The 21643-nt window shown below is 42.2% G+C and overlaps 1 protein-coding gene across 3 annotated transcripts in view; it reads left to right on the top strand.

The window, feature by feature from the left end:
* garre1 (granule associated Rac and RHOG effector 1) overlaps window positions 1–21643 on the top strand; it is a 35644-nt gene continuing 14001 nt past the window's right edge. Inside the window, exons 1-2 of one of the 3 annotated variants that reach the window (XM_030101663.1) lie at window positions 1–87; window positions 13653–15102. In XM_030101663.1, the coding sequence (XP_029957523.1) occupies window positions 14599–15102 (504 nt within the window). In that variant the 5' untranslated portion in view covers window positions 1–87; window positions 13653–14598. The other 2 variants (XM_030101822.1, XM_030101742.1) reach the window with 2 other exon arrangements.

Here is a 21643-nt window from a genome sequence, read left to right as displayed (position 1 = left end):
TCTTGACACATACATACACACGCGCGCGCAGGCACACACACGCGCACACAGGGAATTCGCTGTCAAGAGGGTGGATGCCCAGAGCTGGTGAGCGATGCTTTGATTAACTCAACTCGTAAGAGCATTCTTCTTGTCTTTCTCTACAGCTTTCTGCTTGTGTCTCGCCCTCGGTACCTGTACCGGTACCGAAGGTCCTCTGGACCGCTCATATTGGCTCGTGCTTTTTCACGGTGCTTACAATCGTGTCGCAGAGAGCTAGCTTGGTAGCTAACGCTAGCTTGTTTAGCAATGTGGCTAACCTGTTTAGTACCAATGTAAAAGCAGTGCGTCCATTATCGGACGCACCTTCCTTTGACCTGCTTATTTCCACATTTCGCCTCATGTTAATTCTCTCAGCATCAATTCCACTTGGGGAATCACTTCCAGGAATGAATGCAATCGTTTATGACCCATTTGCACGAGTCGGTGGTCAGATATTGGTGTACAAACTCATTTTGATGTTTGCTGATGAAGCGCATCCGCCGAGGCTAGAGAAGGAGGAGCGATTGGCGCTATCTCTTATTTCTGTTGCCTCTGCATCTGGTTAGTATCTGTGGGTAATGCCCCAGATTTCAACCGTACCCTGACACCGTTTAGCGGCGGAAGTGAAGGTAAGAACCGGGAGACCCGCTTTAGGAGAGCATTAGCGTTAGCAGCGATCAGGTTTGACTGCTTGTCCGATAACGGAGCTGGGCGTGCTTGGTTTTAACTTATGCACTGCAGTCGGTGATCAGCCGCCGCACAAAAGCAGAATATAGGTTAACGTGAGCCAGATGGAAAATACAGGATCTACAACCTTATGTTGTGTCATAGTTTGTGTTTTATATGCAGTCTGCCTAGGCTTTAGGAAGTGTTTTAGCCTGCTAGCTAACAGCGGCTGCCTGGCTCTTATGTAGCCGGTGGCAGAGCGACAACGATGGGCTGCAGCGCACCAAGAGTGCCCGGGGTCTCCGCCGTGTGTGCACACCGTGTTTCTCCTCATATCGCTGGGTGTTTCAAACGTTTGGCGTGTGGATGCAGTAGATACCTCCCGGGGGAGTGCGTTAAGAAGCCGTATTAATAGCTGCGACATGACCGAGGCCGTGTCATCCCGGGGAGTTTCGATGAAACCGGCTTCAGTTACACTGTCCTGCCAAATAGTGATCCGTTCCTAAATGAACTCAAAAAGCACAAAAAGAAGCCAACTACTCAGTCTCTCGTCTTCATCAGGCTCAGATCTTTACCACCAAGACATGTTTCGATGTTGAATTAATAGCCACTTGCTGCTTTGAAGCCTGATGTTGTAATCGCTGTTTTGGTCTCTGCACGCCTCATGTGGCATTCCTCATCCACTTCCATGCATCGTCAATATCAGTATTTTAAGAAGAGGAAAGTCTGAAGTGAAGCAGCTGCAGTCATGTAAGGAGTGTGTCTACAGCACAGAGGAGATATCTGGAATTGCATTAATAAATAACATTGCCCCACTTCTGTGAAGGGGTGTAGTTATATACAGTCTAGCCAGGTGTCTGAACCATGTAGATTTTGTTTTTTTTTTTTGTCAATGGAGTGGAAAAGAAATAACAGTACTCATTAGATCTGTGACAGTTCCTCGTTGAAGTCCTGGAACTTTCTGGGGTTTTTTTTTTTTTTTTTTTTTTTAAGAGATTTTTAACAGATGAAATCAATGGACTCAGGCATGTTTGTTTTATGTCTGTAAATGAATTATAGTGGAACTTAAGTCCTGAAATTTAAAATATAGAATTATATATTGAGTTATGAGGGGTTGTCACTGGGTAATCAATCCACCTTTACTTCATCCAGGAAGGTGAGGAATGGCTCCTAGATTGCAAGAATTTTTCCATCCTTGACGGCTGACAACAATCAACAATTAATTTTTGATGTAGTGAGGTTTAGGGAGATTTCCACATTTCTCTCAGAATGACGCTCTCAGCTATTATCACACCCAATGGCGGTAATCTTTGTGTAATTTATGTGGGAGGCCATCGGTTTACTGGGAGCAGCTGAACATTGAAACCATGGCTGAAAAAGTCTATCTGTCTGAGTCCAGGGATTTTCTGTTCAGTTTACTTAAGCTGGTTTCTTTAGGTGACAAAAACATGCACTTGATTTATCTTAATGAAACAGAGTTGTCAATAGGTGTGAATGTAAGTGTCTGTGATTCACTCTCTCTGTTTACCATGTGATCGACTAGCGAACTGTTCAGGTTGTACTCTACCTTCACCCATGGTTGGCTGGGATCATCTGTGCCATGCTGTAAAAACCTGATGGATATGTTTGATCTAATCATGCTGAATTGTTTGATATATAAGTTTATTAATCCCACAGTGAGGCAATTCCCTTTGCCGCATCAGTGAAAGATGTATGTTTATGTATAGGCAGTCTGCTCTCAGTACGCTTCAGGTAATTCTGGTATTGTCCAGTCTGATCGTGGCTGGGATGAAGGACTGTTTGACTACTCATCGTCACAGACTTTCATGGTAGCATCCGTTTATATATTAAATACAAGTATATATATCAATTTATATATAAAATACAACAAATTATCATGAACAACAAGTTCTAAAAGTCTCTGGATTTACAAAGTTAAAATATTTGATAACTTAGGAGTCATATATTTCTGTACATTGATCTTCATTGATAGATTTTTTCCTACAAAATAAACTGCACTGAGCATAGTCTATAAAGCAATCGTGCTTCGAATTCACACTACAGTAATCACAAACTGTTGGATCCGAGGCCATCGGCGTAGGTGTATCATTAGAAATACATCTCCTTGTTTAAAACAACTGTAAACCTCCGTGTTGACATCCGCCACAGCTGTGCCGCTTTAGAAATACGTGCTTTGCTGTGCAAAATTCCTGTCCTTTGAGCGGCAAAGCCATTCTCCCCAGCAGCTTATTGAACTGTGATCCTCCTGAATGGCCATCGCAGTTTGAGGTGTCCGTTGTTTTGTTGCTTTCTTTTTTGCCAGTGTTTTTGTCAGTATGTACCATGACCAGGGGTGACACACTGAATCCGGATGCATGTGTGAGGAAGTCCAGATACAGTCACAAGATTACTGTTTGCGCTCGCCTCGGGTGGAGTACAGGCGCTTCACAGACCTGAATGGTGTTTTCTTAGACACAGGGGGATTTTGAGTGTTTCTGTTGCTGCATGGTGTTTGATTATACAGGTGAGTGTTGGAGCGAAGCCTCTGCTTAGGGAGAGAAGAGATAACTCTATGCTTGCGAGTGAGAATGACTTTAATTTGTGTTGATTTTTTTTCCATTTTCTCTTCACTTTGTCTAGACAGAATAATCGAGGTCTGCATTTGGTTATGCTGCTTCTTGTGCCCACTTGCTCCTTTATCTGTGAAAACTGCAATTTTGTTAGCGCTTGTGTTCCCAAGATAGTATTTAGAAGCAACAGGTGTTAAGAGAACTGAAGTTTGAAGGCATATCTTACAGACTATTGTAGTCCAGGGAACATAAAATAGCTTGATACTGATCTATGACACTTGAGTAGGGTTTTTCAAGTCTGCCTATATTCGCTGCAAAGCCTGACTTTGATGCATCATCTGCTGGATAATATCAACCTGAGAAGAAGGCACATGCTACCTTGTGTGTTTTTAAACTTGTTTTGTTTGACAGGATTTTCCTTCGGATGAACAAAACTCACAGCACTATTTGCACTAGTGTGTGGCCAGAGGCGGTGAGGCAGCTCTTTTTCTCACCGCAGCTGATGTTTCACTGCTGCTTAGTTAGTGCCGCTTGTTTCCATACACCTTTAAATGAACGGGCTGCTTCCAAGGCAGAACCGAAGAAGATCCGCACAGTAGAGCAGAGAGTGGGCGCACAGATCGAGGGGGAGTGGGCTTCTGGCCTGGGAAATCTCACCCCCGTCTCCTGGGAAACCAGTTCAGACTTAGTTTGTGGTCAGCTATTTGCCCCTCAGTCAAATGTTCCCAGTGAGATGCATGAGTGCTCATGTACCAGAGATGATCAAATAAAACAAGACCACGAAACTCTCATGCGATGTGATACTCATCATCTTCATTCAGACGTAGAAAAATTGTTTAGCTTGTTGGCAGGTTAGAAGTCGGAGTCAACTGCCAGTGAAATAGTGAAGCAGATAAAAGTTTTCACATACAGTTTAAGAGGATTTCAGTCTGGTGTTAAAAAACTGGTATGTAAGTATTAAAATGTTCCTTTTCTGTTACAACTATTCAAATTGTTGTAATCTTAGTTGTTTGGTAATTTTTACACAAAGTATCTTTCACTGTTTCTGCATTTATTGAAGTGTTGTGTTGATCGCCTGGTACAGGGGCGATGTCCCTTTTCTTTCAGCTTGCTCTCCAGGTAACTGTGGTGAAGACTCCCTCAGTACTTTCTGAATATAAAAAAAATACTATTTTTTTCATTTCCACAGGAGAACAGAGCTCACTGTGCTTGCTGTCTGAGAAAGTGGATTTTCTGGTTGTGTTTGAATGACAACGCACCGCAATTGTTTGAATAACATGAGCATTGCATTGGTAATAGTTGTAAACTAACTGTGAGGAAACTTCTTTATCTTAGTAATCCTCATGTTGTGTTTCACCCATCACTGTTTTTTTGTATCATGTAGTAAATCCTAATTGTCTTTTGTGAGGTGAGTTGAACTTCTTTCCGTCAATCTCCCTATTTTACTTTTGTTACTAGATATCTAATTTTACGTGCTAAACATGGAATCTCTTTCCCCTCCAAATGTTGTGCTTTAGTGCCCGAAGTGGGAGAATAACTTTTTACTTTTGTCCGGGCTATAAATACAGCCTTGCTGGAGCCTGGCGTGCAACACATCCTGCAAACCTCAGTGTATACAGCCTGCTCAATATAGGCTGAGGGAAGCATTTTCATCCCCACAGGTTGCCACCAACCTTTCATGAATGGAACTGACGTCAGATGCTTTCATCGCAGCTCTCACTTGTTGAAACTCACTGGTTGGGCGCGCTTAACACATTCCATTGTGCGCAGCTATTTGGAGAGGATATCTGAGCTTATTCTGTTTGCTAACTGCTGAATACCGAAAGGTATTTCTGCTTTGTGCAGAGGCTGAGATTAAATCAAATCAGACGGGACTGCCGTTGGTCTTTTGCTTTTTGAGCCTTTAATTATTTGATACATTGTTTTATTTTCAACGTGTGTTAAAATGTATTCCTGGATTAGGGCAAATGTGCATGTTGAAATGTGTGTTTGCATATGTGACAGAGACCGGTGGGGGCCTCGACTGTGTTCTTTGTTAGAGTGGCCTGCTTGCTATTTTTATTGGAGCCATAAGCTACTTAGCAGTGTCTGTTATGACAGCACAGGTTAGCTTAATATTATCCAGCCAACTGTATCAGCCTCTTGACTGATAGGGCTAGTTGGTTTAGCCCCAAATGACTCAACTGTGGTTTGTTTGAGCAGCAGCAGTTCTGCCCCCCAAAATTGAGAAAAATTTAAGGAAACCTTCTATATGAGTGGATATTAAAGGGAATCTGTATACAGCTATTAAATAAAAGGGTATTTTAAAGTGGAACCAATACAGGATTAGTTATGTCAACATAACTAAACATTGCCACCAGAACATGCTGCTGCCTGCTAAATACTTCCTGGAGAAACACCATGCTGATGACAGAAAATCCATTCTTATTGTTAATATTAAATCCTGGCCAAGATCTTTATTTTTCCTCTTCCTCTCGCAAAGTCATGCAGCTGTATGTGCAAGTGTGTGCTTTTTTTTCTCTCTCTCTCGCTCCCCTCGCTGGTATGAGGAGACCGGGGCTGCCACAATGCTCTCCTTGTGTTCTGTGGGCAAGAGGAGCCTGGCTCGGCTCCTGTCACACAGTTGCTCACGGCACTTGTCCTGTCATTTGGACTGACCTCCTCGACCTGTCTGCTGATTCTCAGACTTCACTGTGACTTATCTGCCTCTGTGGAATGTCTTTGCGCGGCTGCTCCTCACTGATGTAGTTTGGACTTTGCTTTGCAAAACTTGAGTAGTTATTTTGAATGCATGCACGTTGCACAAATCCCTGATAGGTTTAGGTGACGTTTTATGTAGGTATCTTTGGTTTGACTGTCCAGTTTTTTTTTTCTTGCTTGTTTGAACTCACATTAGGAGAGTACTGGGGAAATGCATTCCTTTGCTTCATTGGCAACAGATGTAGGGGAGAAGACATTTTTTTTTTTTTTACTTTGAGCTGAACCTTTTGGAGTGTCTAAAAACGGTGTGGTGTGGACTGCAGGGCAGCTGTTTTGCCCATGAAGGCCGAAATAGACTTCACGAGAGAGCTAATGCCGGGCCTGTGGCGAGAGCATCACAGGGCTTGTGTTTGCCTCACAGTGGCAGATGGATAAGGAGCTGTCAGCATGGGTAACAGCTGCCCCATCCGCAGCTATTAAGCCACCTAGCTGTGATGCGACAGTCACACAAATTTGGCTGAGTATCGAAAAGCAACTGCTGTTGGTACCATGAATGACAGTTTCTTGAGCGTTTTGTGACCAGGGTTTGGACTTATTAATATGGCTAAATGTTTTGGTTAATCTGTGTGGATTAAAAAGTGCATGAAGCGAGTACTTGAGTGAAGCGGTTCTGTGGCCAGTAGAAGTGTAAAATGTAGTATCTGCATAGAAGGGGCTACAATAGCCAAGTTATTTCACAAGTAAAAAGTTGTGTTTCTTTTGAGATCTTTAGATATATTCTCCTTGTTGCTGAATACTACAATAATATCAATTCAGATTTGATTTTCCAATGCTAATTCCAAAAATATTTCTTTTAAACATTTGGCATTTCTGCAGTTGTTTACCCAGCATTGGTGCACACACAGGTAAATCATTCTTGTTCCTATGATTTACTATAGACCCATGGCCAGTGGCATGCTCGGCTTGACGTTTTTGTTACTGGCGACAGAGAGCTCGCTCCAGGAAACCTAAACCCCCTTTCCTGTTCGAGCCGAGCAGCTGACATGCACGGTGAGCAGAGAAGTAGGAGCTAACATTAGCCCTGAGCTGCCCCCTCGCTGGAGGAAGGACATTAGAATGGGCTGGCACAACTCCAGCACTCCAGCGTCCGGAGGGACGCTCCCCCATCACATGTGTTTGTTTGGGTGCAATCTCGGATACAGTGCACCGTGCAAACAGGCGGCTGGCAGCCAGTAGAGCTGCCCTCCAGGAGCCAACAGGCCTCATTAATATTGATGCCATGTCTGCTTCTCTTGGGATAACCTCTGCTTATGGAGGTCTTTAGTGTAGAAGGAAATGTAGGCTCCTAATACTCTGCTGATAATTGTTTCTATCTGGAACAAATATGGACAAAAATATGTTGTGTCTCGCGCTGGTTGGCGCTGAGGGTCTTGTTCAGGGACCCCCAGTACATATTTTTGGAATTGTGGGAAGAAACTGACTCGCAGACGTGGAGAACATGGAAACAACTCGGAATGGGCCCTACCAGTGTTTGAACCAGGACCTTCTCAGTGTGAGGTGAGAGTGCTAACTACCAGAAGCACTGATCTCTACAGATGGTGGATGACACATCAGGCTCCAGATACACAAATGACCACAACCTCGTTGGACACCAACTTGTTACCACCGCACAAATCAGCAGCAATGAAAGTTTGATTTCTGGATGTGTTTTCAGGAACATCTTGGCTTTTCTATGAATCAATTGGGCCCACTTGTACACAATTCGAGAGCATTGTAACAGACCGTTGAATGGTTTTGTATTTGAATTTGGAGTTGGGCTCTTCCCTCTTTGGTGGCTGCTACTGAGGAAATCCTTGTTAATTTCTTTTTCTGTGCTTAGTAATCTGCCTAGATTCATGAAATTTTTCTCTCTTGACGGGAGGCTGTGGGTTCTGTGGCCTTTGGATCTAGAAAAAGAGACCCGCTTCCAAACCTCACCAAGTGGCAACTCCGTCCAGGCTGAAACGCATGCATAACTCAGGCAGCGTGGAGACTGAGGGGTCCACGGGCAGCTGTGTTTAGACTCATAAAGACTCAGTTGGAACAGGATGTGGAGAAGGAAAGATGGCTGGGGGTGTCAGAGGAGACCGCCCAATACTCTGAACTCAGTGGAATCCAACATGTTGAAGTGTCTTCGTTTTTGGTTTTGATGTGACAGGAAATATGATGGTAGAGAAACCTCTTGAGCAGATAATGAAATGCCATGATGGTGTACAAAATGATTTGATTGAAATTGTTTTTATCAGAAAGAAAAGAAAATAGGTTATTGTTCACGAAGTTTACACTTTATATCTTTTTTTAGAGCTTAAAGAGTTACAAATATTGAAAACTGCTTAAATATCCTTTATTTACATAAATCTTCACTCTGCAAATTATTTTTATATTTATTCAGATTTTGATTTCAAAACAAACAATGTAAGAACTAGAATTGGGCTTCATAAAGTCGTTGGTCACAAATTATGTCTGTGTTCATTATGAAAAACAACTTTTACTGGTGTTTTTGTCCCTTGATAGATGCATTTGATTTTTCCTGTCGCATCCATCCACTTTCTGGCTTTATTTCAATGATAACTCATGTGGGAGTCTAAATTCTAATCCAAGTGTAAATCCAGAATTTGGGAGTTGAGATTTAGACTTGGCAGCAGTGTGCTCCTTGAATTTCAGTTCAATGCGTTTTTACTCTGTTTGACTGCACAACACTTTCTGCAAACTCATTGTTTGATATGATGAAGTACGGTGAGGTATTTCTGAGCACAAGTGGTGGTGACTACTATTGGCATTAGTACTACTAACCCACGTAGTATCTGTATAATTTGTCATTTTAATTATATAATTCACCCAGCTTCTCCACTAAAATGTACAAAGTGAGCAACTCAAGCACTATTTCATCCTCCATTGTTGTAGTCCATCTACCACCATCGTGTACAGTACTGTGTGTTCCAGAGAGGTTGCATTTTCCTTGATGGGTGCATTTTGAAAATGCTGTACTCGGAAGGCATTTTTTGTGAGTCAGCACAACAAAGACTTTCTGTTGTCACTTGAAGACGTTGAGAGGACCAACCTGAGGAAACAGTTGCTGTTCTTTCCTTCAGTACAGTAACTGTACTACAGTAACACCTATAGTAAGAACTGTTAGATACACGACACGTTGAAGACAATTCTCATGTATTAGCCAGCTCCCTAGAGGTATAACTTTTGACCGTCAACATGGTGCTTTAGTTCTCCTGTCCCGGCACAGATGGGTGAATCAGTGTAGAGATTAGTGGTCTAAACCGAGGACCTTTCTATAAAAGTCATTGGTAAATCTTGTTTGTGTCTGACTCCTGACAACATTTTATATCTGCTGTAAACATACCACCAAAATAATCCCACAACAGTGTTATTGTCAAAGTTAGAAAAGTTTTGAGGCTTAATAAACATAATAAAAACTTACAGAATGTGTGCTCTTTACATATTTTGGCCTGACAAAGCAACTATTTGGGTTATTTTATTCTTTCTGTCAACCTCAGTGAACACAGTTCTGATGATGCAAAGGTCTGACCCCAAATTCAAATCAGCCACCAGTGCAACACATGGTGATGACGTATTTTGATTTATTAATTGAACTTGAACTAATAAGCCAAAAGTCAGAGGCACCAAAATAAAGTGGAAATTACCACAAAAACAAAGTCAGCACTTTGAAAACCTGCTGGTAAGGACTGAAGTTTTTGTCATTTGGAAATGTTTCAGTGAATAAAATTTACTAAAGAATAAAAAAAAAGCCTTCTTTTGAATGAAATGACTGACTTCAGATTTTCCAAATCGCCTTTCTTCTCAAAGCTGTCTCCAATTAGGTTCTAATAATTTCCAGCTGTGAATCCCATATTTGACACTATTGCCAGTTTTGTTCCTCGAAGCAGCTTCATTAACCCGCTGCCTCTAAACAACTTGTCATGATCCTCCGTCTTTCTGTTCTTCTCCACCCATCGTTTTTTCCTCAACCGTGCGAGTGTGTGAAAACTGGAGTGCTGAGGTCCGTTCGAGCTACTCTCGGGTTTCCTCTTAGCCGAATGGAAACTAATATCCTATTAACTCTGTCAACTAGCAAGAGAGTGGGGCACCTGGTAGGTTCTCACTCTGTCTTTATTAATCCCTGGGGTTTAGACGTCTGCACTGCTGCACTAGTTCGACCCTGTTTACACAACAACATTTGAAGGGAAAACGGGAGACTTCACTCATATTGTGGCTAGAGAAAACTGAACTGTCTGAAACTGAGTGCAGAGCTTGTCTCTGTCTCTGTAAACAGGAAAATGCAGCCTTTCTGGAACAGGTGGTACTGGCACACGACACTGCAGTTGATCGTTTTTCTGCCCTTCATCAACAAAACGTACATTTACTGCACCATCATCTGGATCAGTGGAGTCACATTGCTTCCAAAATCGCACCGCCCGCTACTCTTGCTCTTATCTAAACAGTACTGTCTGAATGTGAAGCAACAGTGGAAAAACAATGCCATTTCCAGCTGATCGTCCTCGTGTTAACAGCACCTATTAGTTGTTCTCAAGTGCTGCGGACTGTCAAGTAGAGATTTGCATCAGCGGATCCTTCCAGCAAACACATCTCTGTACACTGTTAAAAGAAATGGCAGCTGACTGCACTTTCAATTTACTGTTGTTACTTGGTCAGTGCATCAAAATAACAGGACTGTCAAGACAAGTATAAATAACAGACAGCCAATATCTAGTAGAAATTATAGTCCACATCACAACAGCACTGTTTTTTTTTTTGTAAAGAACTTGCAAAGCCCAACACAGATTCTTTTTATTATGTAGATAAACACTAAAAGAACAACATGTTAACATGAAACTTCTATGGCTGCAGTGTCTTTACGTCTGCAAGCAGGGACTCTGCCAAGTGACTTTATAAAATACGAAGATATTATCTAAACTGCTATGTAAGGGTTAAAAGTTGAAAAAGCACGTCTCCCCAGTCGTTCCACAGAGAGGTCAGCAGTTTCCCTCGGCTCTGTCTCTCAGCTGAGTGGCCCGCCGTCTCTTTTCCCCTCTGTCTTCCTAGGCGTACCCCACTGTTAGTGAAAGGAAGTGAGGTTTGAAGGTCAGGAGAGTGTTGGCGGAGATGCGTAATGGAAGCTCCTACACACACACAGCACTGCCACAGCTGCTCAGCCGACAGTGACAACGTGCTGGGCGGCGTTATCAGTCGGGGGATGGTATTAACTTGCTCTTCTCGACTCGTCCAAAACATAGAAGCTTTCGTCGTGGGGTTGTAAGATAATGGCCCGTTTTACAGAATGAGAGCCTCGCTGTGTGTTGGAGAGGCTGGTGTGTCAGCCAAATGTTTGCCACTCCGTTTGACTGTAGTATCGTCCAGAGTGATTCTGAACCAACATGTACAGCGAAGAAATGGATACACCAAAAGCAGTTGCTTTGAAAAACTGCCTGAAAGATAACGGTATACCTCCAACTCCACAACTGACCCCAAAGTTCTCTTTCGTCATTGTTTTATCTTGAGACGTGCCAAGTCTTTGTTTCACTCAGACAGAAATGAAAAAAGCGTTACTTGATGGTTATATAGGAGTCACACGAACAGCTTGATTGATACTGAGTTTGCATATTTCATTTTAATGATTGCTCATTTGGTTTTGTAGTTTTAGACAGCTGCAAACTGTTAATGTTTCTCTTTGAATCACCAATTACAATTGATGATTTTGATGAAATGCTGTACTCCTAATTAATTGAGAAGGACATGTCCCACAGAAAGACAGTATTGTGACTCCTACTATGTGTGGCTCAACAGACCCCACAGTGTCCTCCAACAATGGCTTGTAGCTGGAATTTCTCTGTGCAGCTGTGCGGCTCTGCTAAACCAGACACAGCCAGATATTCTTTGCAGAGACGCTCTCGGTGAGGTATGGTGTTAGTAATCGTCTAGAAATGCACAACTCAAAACCACCGCTCTTTACCAAACTGGAAGAAACTGTCACCACAGAGTCGGTAGAGTTATAGTTAAAATCATCCTATTTGAATAAGAACAGGAATACAACACTTTAATATGTCATAACATTTAACGCTTTCCTAGGAACAGTTTATAGTCGTGGTTTGATGCTGTCAGTGGATCAACCGAAGCTTACGAATTCTAATGGAGTGGCGCTCGACTTTGAGCACAAAGTACAAATACTTTTTCAGTGTAGTCTTAAGTAGACTTTTCTAGTGTGTTTACTTTTAGGAAAGGTATTTACATTCACTTCCCACATTTGAAGGCAGATGTTTGTCCCTTTTACTTTTTACATGCCCAAAACTGGCTCGCTGCTTGTTTCAGCCACTACAGATGACGACTTGTGGTCAGAGATGTACAAACACTCAGAGAGTCAACCAGAAAAAAACTCAAGGCCGGCCAGGCACAGAAAATCACCAACATGAATCGGCTTTCTTTGTTTCAAAAAAGTAGATATTGTTTCAAACTGGATGTAACATCCTCTGTGTTCAAGGCAACTTTAAAATGGACGGTCAAAGCAGTCTTTCATTGTAACTTTTTGTTCAAGACTAGTCTAAAAAAAAGAGAGGAATTCTTTTAAACATTGTCTGTCAGCATTTCTTTGAAGTTATGATTCACAGTCTTCAACAAATACACCAGATTCTAAATTCTGCTGTGTACAAAGCATTGTGCAGTCGTCCGGAGATGATCATTTTGCGTCCCAGCAACGTATCCCCTTAACTTCCTGGAGCCTTTACCCTCATCTAATTGAAGGTCGTTGTCATGATGAGGAGCGTTGCCGTTTCACACTGAGCGAGATCACGGTGTTTGTTGATAAACAGTGTCAACATGGTAAAGCAGTGCTAGCAGCAGCTGTCGTACTGTGCAGGTTAATGCACAAATGTTTCAGCTGAATGTGGTGCCTGCTGCTCCAGTAGAGTGATTTTCTTTCTTTTTTTCTTCTCATACAGCTCATCTACTCCTCCTTTTCCTAGACAATCACACTGACAATGGCTTTGCAAAAGGTCATCTCTTTGAATTTCCCCACCTTGTTTGAAAATTGTGGTTACTTGAGCAACTTTGTGGAGGGAGACTGAAATCTGATGGCACTCTAGTTATTAGATAGTTGCATAAACGTGTAAAGAAAGCAAAGACGAACTACTGATTACGGTGCCAACTAGTCATGCACAGTCATACTAACAAAGATTTTTACTTTGACAGTAAAGCCTATTTCATTCAGCACCTTCATTTTATTCCTCACATATGTACATGCTGGCTGTAAGGCACAAACTATATATACTTTTCTTTGTAAAAGAATAACATAAATCTTTTGTCCTAACAAAAATCAAGAAAGTTATCTGAATTTTAAGACAAATCTCACTTAAAATAAACTATGAAGAAAATCCATTTACCAACATTTATCATATTGATATAAATGCGTATCTCTGCTCAGGTTTGATCAGTTTTGTCTCACTCCTGGTTCCAGTGTCACCGGTCAGTCCGGTATTAATGGAAGAATAGGAAGAATTTTCAAGACCCACTCTTAAAAAGTCAAGTATTGACCACATTGACGATCTGATTAATATTGGTGTGTATCAGTGAAACTTTGAGATGAAGCTCATCCTTCCTGTCTGACTTGGTGCTAACCCTTTCTTCTGTGTCTCTGCCCTTTTCCTCCCTTAGGAAATGACCTAGAGGCCTTACAGATACATTTGTGCTTTGGTCGCTCTAATCTGCATCCGCAGAGGACAGCGAGATCTGGAAGCACACTTGTTTCCGCGGTGAGTAATATCTACCTCAGCCAGCAGACCAGGGAGAAACCAGGAAGCTTGTGGAGACTTCAGAAAGGCAGACGGAGCAATCAGCTGGCCGCTCGCTCACTGCCTGCCGAGCCCTGCTTTGTGAAGAGGATCTGAGACGGACTGGATCTGTCTGCCCCTCGCCCTCCCACTACTCAGCCAGCCGCTGCAGAAGAAGAAAACGAAGCCAGACCCTCTGATTCCAGCTTTGACTAGCTTGTTATTGTTTTTTGTTTTTTTTCTCTCTCTCTCTTGACATTTCCTTTTTGTGCTGTTAACTGGTGTCATTTTCCAAGGATTCACTTTGGCTTTCAGATTTTAAAACATTTCTTTTCTACTTTTACTAGGGCGGGCTGGTGTAGGTTTCTGTATGTACATACATGTATATGCTTTCTACGCTATATGAAGAAGGATTCTTTTCCCTGCTGTGAAGGAAAGTTAATGCACTTTAAACGGTGGCTGTAGTACTTTTCCTCTTTTTATTATGATCTTTTTGGTTGATGCTGCAAACAGAGAAACTGGGGGTGTGTCTTTGTTTACACTGGGCATGACGTATCTGCAGCGGGGCTGCATGTAAGCATTTTATTCAGCCTGCAGAGTTTTGATCACCCTTTGGCCTCACCCACTCTGTGCTGCCCCTCTACAAGGCACACTGAGATGCCCCTCTGGCAGGTGGAATCCTCGAGCTGTCTTTCTTCTCAAACCTGAACACTTTCAGGGCTGTTCTTTTTTCTTTTTTTTTTTTTAATTATTGTTAACAAAAGGTCAAGAGCACTTTGCGGGGAAAAATCAGAGTACAAACAGGAGCTTCCGGTGCTGTTGCACCACCTATGTATTGTTGTAGTGCGCAGGAAAGTAAAATGGACTACAAGCGTCGCTTTTTGCTCGGCGGGTCCAAGCAGAAAGTGCAGCAGCACCAGCAGTACCAGATGCCTGAGCTGAGCCGGACCCTGAGCGCCTCTCTGGCCTCCTCTTGCTCGACTTCGTCGCCCATCGGTAGCGGGGTGGGCATGCCGGGCGGCTGTCACCCACCCCACTCCGGCACCACCACCGCCGTCGCCGACATCCAACAAGGCATCTCCAAGTATCTGGACGCCCTTAACGTGTTCTGCCGGGCCAGCGCCTTCCTCACAGACCTGTTCAGCAGCGTGTTCAGGAACTCTCACTATTCCAAAGCAGCTATGCAACTGAAGGACGTGCAGGAACACGTCATGGAGGCGGCCAGCAGGCTGACTGCAGCAATAAAGCCTGAGATCGCCAAGATGCTGATGGAGCTGAGTGCCGGGGCTGCCAACTTCAAAGACCAGAACGACTTCAGTCTGCAGGATGTTGAGGTAGGCGATTACACACACTCTGACTGCACCCACGTGTTGAAATAGTTTGTAGACTTCATTGAAAAGACATCTGTCTCAGACCATAAATATTTAAGATCCCAACCTTATAATACAGTGGAACAGTTTTTTTTTTCTTTTCTGAGTGGTATGGCTGTGCCCAGTCTTGTAGAGGATGTGCTAAGATGCTTAGCTGCTTTCTGTCAGAGGACTGTCTCCATGAATCAGTGATTCCTGGCTCGAACAGGATTCTCACGCCCAGTGTGAAGCCAGTGTCAATATCTGAATGCGAGGTGTGAAAAACACTGAGGATGTGAGAAGAAAAAGTCATCCTTTGTCACTCCAAATACCACACCATGTTTCAGCACTACTGAACTGCTGATGTACAATTTGTGAAATGCTGTGGCCGAGATATTCTCCGTGTGAGGTTGAAATCGTATTTGTAGGCTGATGAGTGCAGAAAAACCAGATTTAATGAATAAGATTTCTATCTTGTATCTGACTTTATTTTTGTTCTTTTCCCTCGCCTAATCTATTTCCCTGAAATTATTTCCATCAAAAGCTTGAAAAGAGGCTTATAAGCACCAGGAGGAAATCCAGGTGTCTTTTGTGTGTGTCCTCATCACACCTTCAATAAAAGTGTCTATTAAAACTCTGCTCAGACATAACAGGTGGAAAAGCTGTAAGAACCTGAACATTTTGTGCAAACAGAAGTTAGTCCTTAAAAGAGCTCGGAAGCGACCTACAGAGGCTGCAGCTCACCTACTGGAGCTAAATCCAGGCTTTGAGACCCGTTTCGAACACAGGTCGTCAGGTTCATGGAGGTAGGTTGGGCAGCTCGTGTTGACACTATACGACCTCAAACATGGGTTCATTTTGGGTTACAACATCAGGTTGAAAGAGGAACTTGAGAAGTATTTGTCCACCTTAGAAGTAACAATCACTCATTCACAGATCTGGAAAGTTTCATTAATGTGATATTAATTCCTTTCGATGGTTTTTCACAAGAGTCAGCATTAAATAGTTTTTTAATAGTTTATCAATACAGCAGCCACAAGAGTCACAATGTTTTGTATTTTATCATTTATGATCTGACGATGTGTGTGATGGCTGTTTATAATCTTTTGAGTTGCATAGAGTTTATTTATGTAGTCACAGGTATAAAACGGCATCATATTATTTGGATTGTATCAGGATATTAAATCATAAATTTGGATTGTCTGGCCAAAGGCTTCAAATACTAAAATGGCAATGACTCTTAATTGTCAACAGCATACAATCATACACCAATTAAAGCAGCTCCTTGCTGCATCTCTAGGTAACTACTCGGGAAAGTGTTTGGAAACAATAAAATAATTTCACACAGCAGTAACGTTAAACTTTAAAAGTAATCTGTACTTCAAAAGCTGGCCTCACAGGGGCCCACTGTGATCGGTTTCTGACTTTTTAGGGAAGACAAGTCCAAAAATCCAAACCTTGGATCAATACAAAGCAATTCCAGCCAACATTTTTCTCTTACTGTGTAACATATAAACAACTATCGGCCACTATTTACGAGTCGCTAAGGTGCTTGAGGTTTGGGCCTGTTCAGTTCTGGCACCTGTGACAAAGCTGCAGCAGTGTGACCCACGTGCGTCAATTACAGCCAAGACGCAGCGATGTGAGGCAGAAGTTACGGGTGCCCGGCAGCAACACCGACACTGCAGGGACTGCTGAACCTCAGTGGATGTGGCTGAGCCCAAAACAGGAAACACTTTTGCACCACAGTCGGTAAATCTGACTCTCTGCGGTCTTGGGTATGCACAGATGACTATTAGAGAAAGCCCAAGTCTGTGAAAGTTTAAACCGCATGGCTTGGCGCTCACACGTCTGGTCCTTGGCATAAAGGGTACATTTGTTAAAGCATAGAAGAAAATGGACCAATACTTTACATCGGCTTCATTCCAGGGAGTCAATTTAGTTGACCTCTGTGGAAAACACACCATGTACATGATATTATGCTGGTAGAATTTAGGAAAATAAGAAAAGGTACCAGGGAAGGGCATTGAGTAGTCTAGTCAATGAGTCTTTCAAGTAAAATATTTTTAATACACTTCGCAGGACGTGTTTAGGAAATTTGAGAGTACTCAGACTGAAGTGGAGCACATGGCTGGATAGTATGAGGATGACTCATCCGGGGTTGAGGTTTGCTTTGTTTTCGAACATCTATCTGTAGTACCACTGCTCGGGTTTTATTTCTGTAGTGGGGAAACTGTGACATGCAGATGAAACTTGTTTCGACCCAGCTCGTGATAATTGCAGTTAATTCCGTCTGTCTCTTACGACGTGATGTGTCGGAGACTGTAAAGGGGATTTTCCTTCGTCTGCATGAATAGAGGAATGCAGTTTGGCAGCTGGATGCATCATCAAGTCGACAAAAGCAAAAAAGCTTTTCTTTGGGGAGTTTGATCATTTCCCCCTTGCTTAAATCCCTTTCTCTATTTTCTGTTACCCCCCTCTTTTTTTTTTTTTTTTTTTTTCCAGCCCAAAAGGTTCAGGTCATTGCCGTCTGCAAAACAACCCCCTCACCCCCCACCCCCCCTTTTTTTTTTTTTCCAAAACATAGCGCTGCTTTCTGGCTGCTCAGAGCGACTCCACTGCCAAATATGCATGAAAATGTCACGGTTTGTTTAGAGGCCGTTCGCCCAGCTTGTAAGCTTTAACCACAGAGAGAAGAGTGGAGGCAGACTGAGGGTCCCCACAACCAGACAGAGCTGCTGAAGAAGTGAAGAAGGAGCAGGGGGCAAACACCTTCAGCTGCTAACAAACATTTCCTACAGGTTTTCTTGAGCATTTGACGACGACCAGTGTCATTCATTCTTTGTAGTCATGATTCCTGTTGGTGTTTTTTGACATTTGGATGGTATGACTGGAGCACTTCGAGTGAATGACAGGAAAGCATGTGAGACCGGCCCTATTGAAAGCTTAGAGAATACACTGCAGCATTTTTTGGAATAAAAAGCAATGCTACAATCATGCATATTAATGGTTTTATAAGAAATATAAAAAATGTTTCCATTCCAAGGTCTTGTCGCACAGTGTTATGATCAACAACACCTGGAGAAAGTAATGTAACCTTCTGTGATTAAGAGTACAAACAAACACAAGGCAAGCAAAACTTCAGTATTTACAATACAAATACCTTTGAAATGTTTTTGAAAAGTGTTTTTTGGCAATGATCAACAGAGGCAAATCATCAGCGTTCATTGGAAATCAACCCAGAGCGTAATGGCTCCATTTTAGTCACTCTTGCCTTTTTTTTTTTTCTTTTCTTTTTTCTTGCACTTGTTGCTCTTGTTGAGCCACAATGACCATAATCACGGTAACAAGTTTTCAGAAACACTGCGTTTAGGACAAATGAGAACTCACCACTTCATTAAAATGACCTTGTGAAAGCCCTGGAATATATATATGAAATCTCTGCAAGTAGCACAAAACAAAGTTTGACCATTGGCATTAACCAAACAACTTAGGCTGCTTCTTAGTTGAGTGTAGTTTTTTTTTCTTCTTTCCAGAGATCAGAAAGCGGTGCAACCCCACTGTGCAGCCATCTGGTTATTGTAACAGCCTCTTACTCCCATTCCCCAGAAGAGGTCTGGAGCTCAGCAGCTCTGCTCTTCCACATTTGGTACAGTGATATTGCAGGTGTTCCCAGAAAATAGAAATACAAATGTTGCCGACTGATTCACAAGTTTCCTTGTTTGGTTCTGAGAGCAGCCAGCATTAGGCTTGGCTCGGACGCACGTTTTATTCCTCATATTTTCCATGACTGTGAGGGATACTGCTCAGCCAATCACATGTGTTATCCATTATCTGCTGCTGCAGCCGTGTCCATAGTGTTTTCTTTCCCTGGATGTAGCTTTTTGTTGAACTGTGAGTCGTTTTCGATTGCGTTCATGGTGTTTTTTTTCTAATTTCAATACAACATGCAGCTTCAAACGATGTCAGGCTTATTGTCTTGTAAAGCTCTACTGAATGATGGAAGTCTGATTAGTTGCTCGGCATCAACAGCCGGGGCAGGAATTTCTCATCCTCTGCACCCTGGATCAGATCCTGTTTGTCACACTCTGTGAAAGTGTGGGCAGAGTTAGGTAGTGTTACATAGGTCTTTATACATAGTACCAGAGGCAAGAGCTGCATTTTAAAGCTGCTGCTGCTGCAGCTTTTTAGAGGAGCTGCTGGCACCTGGTCGGTCACTCGATCCATTAAACCACTGGTTTGATTCAGATTCCTCGAAGTTACTGAATGGAATCTTCTTTTTTGAATCTTTTTTTTTTTTTTTGTGATCCACATGTGGTCTGTGCAGGATGATAAACTTTGACCTGCATTATTAGATCTGAGTTTCTGTCTTTGATGAGAAAAGCTCTTAATTTTGCAGGATATGGTCCCGCTTTTAATGGTTTCATTTGTAGGAAGCATGCTATCAACAGTATTGTGCCGTGATGCCCCAGCATGTTTTTTTTAATATCCAGTAGAACTAAGCTGTTGCTTATCGACCACTTGAATCTGCCTGTTGTTAAAGTAAACGATGAATGAACTGTCCTTGCTCAGGCATTCCATACAGGTCTATGGATTCACCATCCCGTCCTGTTTTGTAGTTGTTATGAACACGGTGAACCTGGTGGATGCTTTATGGCTTCAGTCATTTAAACAGTTTAGTTTTGGTTTCCATGAAGCATGGCGTCGGAGAATGAAAGTGTCTGCATCCTGTTGTTCCTGTCTGCCATCGGAAAGCCCGCAGCATATTTCTGTCTTCATAACTCAGCCTGTCCCTCCAGATATTTTCAGCAGGTACCTGAAAAAGAAACCCCTGTGACCAACTCGGACCCTGTGGTGTCCTGTTTCTCCTCCTTTGCTATCTGGATTACAAACAGCCTTCAAACCCTCAACTGTTTGCCCGACATATGCTCAAGCAGGTCAAGTCAGCCACAGCAATTCTGTTGAAACAGTTCAGGATTTTTAAATTTAGCTAATTTCCTGAGATTTGTGTTTAAAAAGAAATTACAATAAGAGAAAGCATGCTCTAATGAGCAGTTGTTGACAGATTGATAGCATTGTTTTATGGTTGTTCTCATTGCTCCAATTTTCCAATTCTTGCACATAAACAGAATCAACTTTTAGTTGACACACACATACGTTTTCCTTTTGTGTTTTCTCAACCCAGATTATAACTCACACGCTTCATGTTTTATGTTTACGGCTCACGGTTTACCACAAATGCAGACACACGGTGGCATTGCTCGGTTATGTTATCTGAAATCTGCCCAAACGAGATGTTTTATTTTCAAAGATGTTTTGTAAGTGACACGATGCTGGTTTTCCTTTTGTGGTCCGTTCCGTGATGAAGAGTTATTTGAGGAATGGTGGACAAACGTCAGCTGAAGAGGACAGCGCAGGCTAATTTCATTGGATAAACGTCTGTTGCACTTAACATGACAATAGAGTAAGGTATTCTTCTGAATGAGTCATAATGAAAGAAGGAAGAGACTCTGAACGATCTGCTGGCAGTCGTGTGTTTAGGACAGATGTGATAGATAAATCTCCATGTTAGAGCTGTGGCAGCACGTTGTAGTGATTATTTTGTCCATGTTTATAAACTGAATTGAATGCAGGCCTGCATGTATACACAACTTTAACTAAGTAATCATACTTTATTAATTCCCTTCGGGAAAGACATTTTTCTGTTTTCAGAATATAACGAACAGCATTATTTAAGGCTCTCCAGGGAGCTGACGGGGGTCAAGAGTCTTGCTCAGGGACCCACAGTGTGACCTGTCTGCTGTGGGAATCAAACCTGCAAACTTATGTCCCAAGTGTGCTTCTCTAAATACTAACTGAAGAAGACTCATATCCTCTTAAAGTCACTTCTATTTTTGCAATCCTGCAAAGAAAAGATTGAGTAAAAATCTTCTTGTGGCTATGTTTATTCAAAAGCGTAAAGCGTCTCTTTTAATGTAAAAGCAGTCTTTGTTTTGCAAACACTGCATTGCTGTACGTTAGGTTGGTTTTACAAGAAATACAAATGTCTACATTTTTAGAAGATATTTAAGTGAGGAAATCCAAAGTCAAAGCACGAATGCAGGTCAAACACGATGAAATAAGTTGGAATTAAAACCATTTGGTGCAGTAACAAAAGAAATTGGGATTTTTTTTCAGGTTTACAAAAGTTACAATTACAGCAAGCTTTAGTATGAAAGTTTGGAAAGTGATTTCAGTGTCTCTTAATGCTTTGTTAAAGTTTTATGGAACATTCTGTCATTCCTGTTGCAATAACTTTAGGAAAACGCTGGTTGTTAGTCATGACGACAGTTTGTATCTTTGCATCTCTAACATGACTGCTGTCCCATGCTCTTTTACATAAAGGATGCTTCATGGCTCTTTTTGCTTGACCAGGTTTGAGACCCAGTTTACATGAGAATATTCGACTAACAACATTGATTTCCATTTTTGTTAATGAAAACATTTCCATTCAGTCAACAAAGGTTTGATGATCGCAGCGCCACAA

This window comes from Salarias fasciatus, chromosome 1 (genome assembly GCF_902148845.1).
Source record: "Salarias fasciatus chromosome 1, fSalaFa1.1, whole genome shotgun sequence".
Lineage (NCBI taxonomy): Eukaryota > Metazoa > Chordata > Actinopteri > Blenniiformes > Blenniidae > Salarias > Salarias fasciatus.
The sequence above is the reverse complement of the archived record's forward strand: the minus strand, read 5'-3'. Positions and strand labels throughout refer to the sequence as shown.